The sequence below is a fragment of the Grus americana genome, chromosome 7, assembly GCF_028858705.1.
Source record: "Grus americana isolate bGruAme1 chromosome 7, bGruAme1.mat, whole genome shotgun sequence".
Classification (NCBI taxonomy): Eukaryota; Metazoa; Chordata; class Aves; order Gruiformes; family Gruidae; genus Grus; species Grus americana.
In genome coordinates this window covers 10,954,866-10,964,227 of record NC_072858.1, presented here as the reverse complement: position 1 = coordinate 10,964,227, position 9,362 = coordinate 10,954,866, and the positions used below count along the sequence as shown (strand labels likewise).

General features: G+C 38.3%; 1 protein-coding gene across 10 annotated transcripts in view; it reads right to left on the bottom strand.

Annotated features, from left to right (window-relative positions):
* Positions 1-2,529: 2,529 nt before the first annotated feature.
* Positions 2,530-9,362, bottom strand: part of GPAM (glycerol-3-phosphate acyltransferase, mitochondrial) — an 83,535-nt gene continuing 76,702 nt past the window's right edge. For 9 of the 10 annotated variants that reach the window (XM_054832230.1, XM_054832228.1, XM_054832227.1 and 6 more), the window contains 4 exons: positions 6,510-6,650; positions 5,578-5,767; positions 5,435-5,493; positions 2,530-4,249 (listed from right to left, as the gene is read on the bottom strand). In XM_054832230.1, coding sequence (XP_054688205.1) covers positions 4,133-4,249; positions 5,435-5,493; positions 5,578-5,767; positions 6,510-6,650 — 507 coding nt within the window. In that variant the 3' untranslated portion in view covers positions 2,530-4,132. The remainder of the gene's footprint in view (positions 4,250-5,434; positions 5,494-5,577; positions 5,768-6,509; positions 6,651-9,362) is intronic. The other variant, XM_054832231.1, reaches the window with a different exon arrangement.

The following is a 9,362-nucleotide window of genomic DNA, read 5'->3' as shown; positions in this document are numbered from 1 at the left end:
GCAGAGAGCTCAAATCCAGTGATCCTTCTAAATAAGCCTGACAAGCTTTTATTACAAGAAAACTGAATTAAGCAAAAACCGGAGATAAGTGCTTTATCTGACATTTGGGATTTTAAAAGACTGAGAAATAGGAAGACATTTACAGAAAGAATAACAGGTAAGGTCATCACCAATAAGAATTGGGTTTTATTCAAGCTATTGACAATAATTGAATTTTAGTTTCCTGCCTCCGCCTAGAGTTGTCAATTAATCGAGCCTTGCTTGCATGTGAACATTGCTAGAGGCCTCTTAAAGAATCAGCTGATTACAACTTTTTTTTTTTCCTCCCGAAGGTTGAAACAGCATCCCTCCTTCTCAATTTAAGTAATGATCATCTATGCAGGTTTTATTATATTAAAGCCTCACTCCAATTGATTTACATTTGCCAGATGCTGTCAGAATTGCTGACAGATGCTTATTGCACTCCAGGTCAGCTGGAAATCACCATGAGAAAGGACAGTCTGAAGCATCAGAGCTGTCCCGGACTCCCGAATGACACCACCCACCCACCCACCCCCCCGCAAAAGGCGAGAGGAACTTTAAAAGAGGAAGCCATGTACAAAACCCTTGCAGGGATGGGGAAACAGAAGCAACATGGCACCTCGACTTCCCAACTAAACAGACAGTGATTCAGGATGTCACCTCGATCTGCTTTTTAAATGGTGCTGCTCCCGTACGTACACTGGTAGACACTTCTACAATGAAAGCTTTTCATGGTTTAGTTTCAGAAACTACCTGGAATGGGACAAAGTTATTGAATGAATTATCTTCACTGATAAATCTAAAAAAAACCCCAACCGACCAACCACAAAAAAATCCACTCCAAAAACCACTAGAAGAACTTTTTAAATGTCACATTAGCAAACAGTTTAATTTATTAAAATGACTCCAGTACACCTCTGTGCTTCTACAACAGACACAGCATTACACATAACAGGTAGAACATGGTAACATTCTCAAGGAAGCAGTATCAGGCTCATTAGCACAGAAACACAAGAGCAACAGTATCTTACATCACATCCCAGCTCAACCTTCTCCTACATGGTGATCCTGATACGTCTCTGTGGAGCAGGCGGTCAGTTGAACGCAAGTGCGTGTATATGCTTCCTAATCAAAGACAGGTGACTAAAGCCCTATACTGTCAAAGAGAAGGCAGGTATGCCTCCGCTGTCAGCGTGAGTAGAAAGTAACTGTATTAATAAGTTTGTGATCCCTGGGGCCTGCGTAGCTGTGGCGGCATGGGAAGTGGAATTCTACATTTTCGCCACTCTAAAAATGTGATATGTACAAGATGCATATGGTAGGATTAAGTTTCTCATCTCACGAAAGATCCTGGCCCAAAAAGACTTGCACACCTGAGTAATATGCTCATAAGAATGACGAGACTTGTGTAAGTCTTTATAAGAGGAGAGTCTTAAAATACATTTGTGGTAATTCAGGGCCAGTCCCTCCTTCTTTACTGGTTAACTTTACTGAAATTAACTCAACCCAGCATTCTATCAGCAAAGGAAATATGAGAAGTTAATAAAAATCAGAAGACACTGAAGGTGTAAATACAGTGCAAAAGTGTTGGGTTTAGTTTTTGACTGTTACAGCCTGATAATTTTTATTCTGTGCTTTATTTTCAGGGAAAAGCATAGTTTTTTGTGTGTCAATATACACGCTTGCATACATATGTATACATACACGCTTGCTGCAGAATGCAAAGGCTTCGAGTGGCATATGACCTGCAGTACTGACTTCTCACATGCAGGGAGTTTTTTCATACAGAATCAAACCAGTTTTAGAGGTGCCCCCTCTCTCTGCATACTAAATGCATTCATTAATGTGTATTCACATGCATTATTACTCTACCCACTCACTGAATTATATCAACTGGATTATTTTTATTTTTTTTTTTTTTTTTAAGGTAAGCCATAAGTTATCTTAGTTGCAACACCTAGCCAGAACACTCCAGTGACCACAGTACTCCTGGGTTTTACGGTAACTAATACATCAGTTGGCAAAACATTCCTAATAGAATAACTCAAGTTTTGTTTGCTTCATATTGCTTCATTTTTAAAAATCATTTTTCTGTACAATCTTCGCTGTTAGTACACTTCAGAGTTACTGGAATGCAGTAAACTATGAGAGCTTGTTATTCAGAAGCACCTAGGGGTTTTTTGACATTAAATGGAAGCCATCAGCAACAACCATTGTAGGGAGCATTCAGCAGGTTAACGAACAGTGCACATTAGCTAATATGAGATGAAACTGTTTTCTAAACAGCTAGTAGACTTCACAAAACACATTATGTGCGATGTTGTCACTATCCTGCTGGGACAACAGAAGGACGTAAGAACAAAAGCAACTCTAGAGTCAGTTTCTATCCGTATTAATGTAGCTTTGGTTCAGAAATTCTTTAAGTGTTGTAGAGCACCTGGTTTAGTGACAGAACACATGCATCTCACAGTGCTAACAGTATAATGCTAATAAACTATAAACTGCAGGTTTCAAATATTAATAGCATTTAATAAAAAAAATTACAGAAATATTCTTGTTGACAAATGTGCAGTACAAATGCAAGCTCCTTGGCCACAAACTCAAATTGTGTGCATCAGTTTTGTGCTGGCGTAACAGTGCAAGTGCTGGGATTCAAGTATGCTTTTCCGGATTTATGTTGAGCAACAGAGACTACATGGTGAAGTCTGGGGGATTTTCTGCTCACAAGGCCAGGACCCAAGAATCAAACGAAACATTGCGGTAATTGAAATATTTGATTTCCCTCATACAGAAGGTAATCTAAATGAGGAAAAGCACATTTCACAAGCAAACCAGCTTCACGTACCACCAAGTTATTGCTTCAGCTAAATCAGCTGTACTAAAATACAGGACTGCAGCTTGCAATCAAATCTCCACTCACATGAAGAGAAGATGAAATCTACAGTGCAAGTCCTCCATGCAAAAGGATCAAATCGCAAGACCAGAGTCCTGTTTCATAGGACAGAATTTATTCATCGTTCAGTTTTGTCTGTGTTTTTTTTTTTTTTTGTAAGTCAGTTAGATCAGAGTCAAAAGTACATTGCTTGTGATATTTCTGTGTTTCTAGAGGTTACTACTTCATGCCAATTTAGATCTGCTCAGCAACAGATTACAATATGAACACTCATTCCCAAAGAATTGCAAAAGTTATTGCTGAAATTTTTAGGGCCAAAATTAAAAATTATTTCACCAAATCAAGTCTTTAAAAAAAAAATAAAAATCTGACATTGTATTAATTAAAAAAACCCACCAAACCAACTTAACAGGTTTTTTTTCAATTAAATAAAAACCTAAGATTTTACAAGATATTCACATTCAGGCAACTGTCTCCTGACTTTCATCTGGCTGGATGACAGATGCCATAATAAAAAGAAGAACGCTACTCTCACATTCATGACAGCAGTGATTAGTGCAATTTCCCACTGCACCACACAGCTGTAATAGTGCAAGGTGTGCCTGCTAATGTTTCTCACAATCATCTGCTACATGATCATTATTCTCAGATGTCTGTAACTGTTATTCTCATTAGAATTTTGGCATTTATGTTAACATTTATGAAAAACTATGGCTTTATCCATGAAATATATATCCTGCCTAAGCAAAATTTTTAAACCATTTATTTAAAACAATAAAACTGAATTGGAATGAAAGTTACTTGTTTATGTTGTAAGCTGCGTTGCCACTAAACTCAAGATCTCAGGGTTAGCTACAGATCACAAATATGTGTATTTGTGCATCTGTTACAGTCTTTAAAAGTAGATTTAAAACATAACACTGATAAAACTTCACTCTTCATTTTAAATCTAATTCTAATCACTTATTTTTTGCAACATGTTTAATTACTTGTATCCAAAGTGTCATCTGAGTATCACTGTATTACAACAGGATTGGGATTGTAAGAAACCCATAAATGAATACATAAGAAGGCACTTGTCTTCCAGTAGTTCAAGTCAGAGGCAGCCTTACCCAGACAGTGGCACCTTACACTTTGAAGGATTAGCAAACGTCCCCAGGCTTTGACACAGTCTCAAAACCTGTCTTCATGTCCCTGGACAAAGGTGCTATATGTGGTCTATAATACCATGAAGCTCATGATGAATTCCAGTAGTTTTTGCCTGTTGCGCTGAGGTAGGAACGTAGTGCTTAGTTCCAAAATGGTGTCTCTTCTTTGTTTCGTCTGATTAAAAACCTAAAACACAGCATGAATATATGTTAAGTATCACCAGGTTCAAGGAATTTCCTTTTGTTTGTGATTCAAAGTTTATGGTCTATGCTAAATTTGCCCTTACAAGACTTTTTATTTTCCCTTTCTTGAAGGCTTAGATGGCAATGCCTTTAGATATCATCAGAATTCACTCAATTTTGAAGCCCTTCAAATGGTACAGAAGAAGAGAAAATGAGAAACGCGCACAGTGTATGATAAACATCCAGCTTTTAACAGCAAGGGATAAATCACGTGCTCAAAAGACATCTGAATTGAAAGTGTAAGCACTCTGAAAACAAGAATTCAGATGTCATGCTCTGAATAGATACTCAGCAGATGCTATCTAGTTCCACTCTTCCAACAGCAGAATAAAGTAGAATTAAAACGATGGATTTGTTATGTGCTTTCTTCACAGCTCTTACAGTCTTTACTGTAGGCTTTACTATAGCTAACTAGCGTCAGATTACTTACTACAGCAGAATTCAAGGAGAAAGGTTTCAAAACCCTTATCTAGCAATACTTTGCCTAAATGCCAATGCTTTCAAAATTTTAATGCTAAATCCCATCTGGCATTCAGGAAGCCACGTCATTCTGATGAAAGAAACTCTTCATTTGCAAAATCTAGATAGGCGATTTAAAATTCGAAATGATAGGGGTAAAGTGCAAAACTGATCTGTTATTTTAAAGATCTGTATCCTCATGGTGAACACTGGAGGTGTATTAGGATGGTTCTGCTGGAGCATCAATTGCTGCTAAGCCAAAATTCCATAACTAATACTTTTTGAAGATTTAAGTAGTCCTTCAAACTTAGATTTAGCTGTCACTAAGCACAGAGCATGCTCTCAGCCTTCCAACACGGTCACTGATGTCCAAAAAGGACATGGGGTAGAGCAGAGAAACTTCATTTGCTATGAATAAAAATGCCTAGTCACCTAGCCCTCATTTAGACAGGTTTTCTCAGGGGCAAGAAGTGCCGTGTTCTGCAAAGTGCGCTCTTCTCCTACAGCACTGAGATTTAAGGAAAGCAAAATGCTGAAAATCACAATACGTTTGCACAGATAAATTCACAGATTTTAAACTGACACGGAACAGGTTCCTTGAATTGTCAAAATCGTGCTCATTATTGAGATGAAACTTAACAGTCTCCAACTTTGATCACCGAACACTTACCCCGATTTCCTTAAAGACCTTCACTGCGTTTTTCACGTGACTGTAGGTAGCACTCTCAGCTGCAAGAAAGAAAACCCAGAGATAAACAAACTTCCTACCTTGCACTAGGAAGAACAGAATTAATCAAAACCAGTTTAACATACCATATACAGCAACATTCTTCTCCGTCCTGCTTATTAAGTGCCTGTGTAACTTTTGAAGATATTCAGACTCTGAAACAGGACCACTAAAATTGTGGACGAAGATGACAGCAGAGCTATATGCCTCCAGTAAAGGTCCCAATAACCTCTGCAGGAAAGTAATGTACTGCTGGTGCTCTTGAGACTGGCTCACCTAAGAAAGGGCAACAAGAGCTTAAGTGACAGACACTAGTGGAAACAAGAAGAGACCTGCAACACAGTACGTCGCCAAATGGCAGCCAAAATAATTCTTAGTATGGGGGTACAACACAGCACATTGTGAAAGCACAGCAAAAAAGCAGTTTACCATGAGGGACAAAACAGGGACTGCACATCACAGATCGACGCTACGTTTTTCTCCTCCAGGATGTTAATAACTATTTTCCTAAGATAACATTAAAGACATCACACTGCTCTGCAGCCAACAGAAGGGTTGCCGTACATTGACAGAGATGGGCATAAGTTTCCAAGTGTTAGCAAGATATCCCGAAAAGTGTTTCTGTCAGCTCTGTGAGAAAACTGGTAGTATGTCTAAAATCAACATGATTATCTATGAAGTGAAATTTAGGCTGAGAATAAATACCAGCCAGATGTGCCCCTTTCAGAGTGCATGCTGTCAGTAAAGAATAAAACATTTAGACATTAAGATACTTGAGCTTTTATCAGTTTTCATGACACTAACCATTGCCCTTCCACCTCCCTTTAAGATTATTTGATGTTTCTGCAGCTGCCTTCCCCATAGGAAGGAGAGAAAGGTGTCTTACTGACTATAGCAAAATACACAGACTAATACTGGGAACCAGAAAAAAAAATTATCATTATCCCTCGTGAACTAATGACGTAGTTTATATCTCTTGCAAGAGGCTGCAATGTTATTAGCCTTAGGATAATGTTACCTTCAGGTAGCAATCTCTCTGCTCTTCTCCAAAATCACTGTCTTCATCTTCCTCATCACTTCTCCAAGATAATGGTTCAGGGAGTTTTTTATCCCACTGCTGCTCTGTAAGACTGGGGCTAACATCCTCCTGATCATCCTGCTTAAATTTGAAAGACAAGCAGGTAAATAGGTAAAAAAAATCCAGGCAAATAATAGATTTATTTTATAATCTTATCTGACTTAGTCCATCCATTAACCAATACTTAATGAAAGCAGGTGAGACCAAATTACAGACAGGGTTGAGGTAAGCAGAGAGAAGAGACATTTGGTGAAAAAGACTGTTTTCCTTCAGTTTGCCTGTCATGTAAGTGAAAGTCTTTGCAAGTGTTGCTGTATTTTTCTACCAGAGGCCATGCAGTAGCAGTTGCCAAGAAAGTGTTTTCAGTTGCATTAGGACAGAAAGTTGAGATGCTATCTGGATGTGGATTTTGCCAACCTCCTTACTACTGTTGCCTTAAAGACAGAGTAGTAAGCTCTGTGTTATTATATAACAATAGCTGAAATCTCAATTAATGCAGAATGCCACAAGTTGCTATTACTGCCTCTAATGATGCCGTTCTCAAAGAATGAGCCAATTGTAATCACAAGGGCCCCAAATTGTTTAAACCTTGATTATGTTGAGACATTAAGACCCCTCCACCTGTTGCACAGAGCAATTCCCTTCTGCTAATCACCCTGGTAAGCACCACCCAAGTTTAGCCTACAAATGCCCCACAGTAATCCACCCTTGGCGCAGGACATGGATTTACACTTATACTTATTGGCAGGTAGGTGTCTTAGGCAAGCATATATTTCTTCAGGCTTTTGAGATAAGCGCACGACAGCAAGAATACTATTAGTGGAATTTCTTAACTTGAATATTGTGAGTGGAAAAAGAGTTTGTTGTTTGCTTTTCATCTATTTACTAAAACCATTACTTAATAAAGTGCTTTGTAAAGCTGGGAAGTATTGCAAAGTTCCCTTGCAAGGGCATAATAAGGTAATCTACTAGAGCCAATAAGAACAAGTGACATATATATATATATATATTAGCTACACTTGAATAGTGATTTCATTCTGTTGTGCAATAATGCAGATATGTCAGAGGTTCAGGTGTACAGTAACTGAGGTGCAACAGAAATACTCCACCTGACTGATCAATGTCTGATGCAACACTCAATTGCAATGTTGCATCTTCAGAAACGAGTTTTAGAGATCGTAAACACACACTCGAAAGAATAAGGGAAGCCTCAGTGTCATTCATTTGCCATTGTTTGTTTCGCTCAAAGTATTTGAACAGAAAGATTTTTCAAAGGTCACCTGTGCTAAGTCGCTGAGGAAAGACTCCCATACGGTTATTCCATTTAGAAATGGAAATCAAGCAAGATTAAACCCAAGTGGATAGCAGACACCTTGTAGACATGATTAGTGTCATAATATCCATGACTAAGAAAAAGGCCTCTGCAGCAAATGAAGAATGACATCCTTCCAATCTTACACTCTGATCAAATGTTTTATTTTTCATGAAGCAAAGGCCACAAAATGAGTTTAAAAGAATACCAAATAGATGTGTTAGGCATATTTCTTAGTTTTGGAAGTAGACACTAGAATGATAGGAAAAGAACTTAAAAAAAAAAGCATGGATCAATCAATTTAACAGGAAATTAATTTGTTAATGTCAGCAGTAAACTGAAGTAATTAGAAGGGGCAGAAGCTAGCCACCTTTCTTAGAGAACAGGTTGTAAAAACCCCACAAACTTTTCCAACCTGTCCAAAAAAACAATTGTTGCTTATAGTGTATGCACTGATAATACAAATTCTTAATATTTTAAAAGAACTAAGCAGGTACAGAGGTATTCTAAGTTTAAAGACATTTACTGGTGGAATATACCTCCTTTTTAAGCATTCGAACGTTGCACTGGTGGTGTGTAACAGACAAATATTTATATACTGCCTAATAGCTATCTATATCCCACCTATAAACAGCAAAGTTCCAGACCCAGCAACTGAAACTTAGAGAACCACCCTCAAGACAGGTTTTGTGCTGAAGTAGACAGAGGGGCATATCTACTGCTTTCCACACCTGTTTTCCTCATCTGTCCCCAGGCATGGAACATACAGGTTTCTTCCTAATCCTCTGACTGCGCATTCATTTTTTGCTTTATCTAATAATGATTACAATCTAATGCCTGACACGTCAGTAGTTCCGATAAAAAGCAAGCAATAGTAATTCTAAAGAAGGAGAACGTTTAATATCCAGGTATATCAAGTAAATAGTACCTATGGTTATGTATATTGAAAATGGAAGCACGGATCAAAAGGTATGCAGTAAGATTAGAGTGAAGCAGTGGCCACAAACAAATCCACCAGCTCTAGCCTCCTTTGAAACTAGAGAGCTGCAGGAAGAAAGCAGCCAACTATATAACTTTCTTCCATGTGCTCTTTAAATTTTGTTGCTTCGTCCTGAGCACCAAGGTTTGTCTACTGCGCACAATACAAAGTTTGGGAAGCAAAGGTACGCTGAGCCAGCTCTCCCTGGTCCCCAGGTTTTCCTTACGCTGTACGCCTCTGGCAGACCTCACCGCACAGCCATGCCAGTACATCCCTGAACTGCAAATTCTGCTAGCAGAGGAGGCTTACAGTAATTTCGAGATCGATGCAAAGGAATCAAAGAATGACAAAAGATCTGGACTACTGACTCCTGTGCAGTAGAAAGTAAAGATCCATGTAAGCTATGCTACAATTTGAAAAGGCTCCAATAATATAAATCCCCATTTTACAAGACAGTATAAAATATGTGTCTTCCTTAGTATGTTTATAATGTTTATTATGT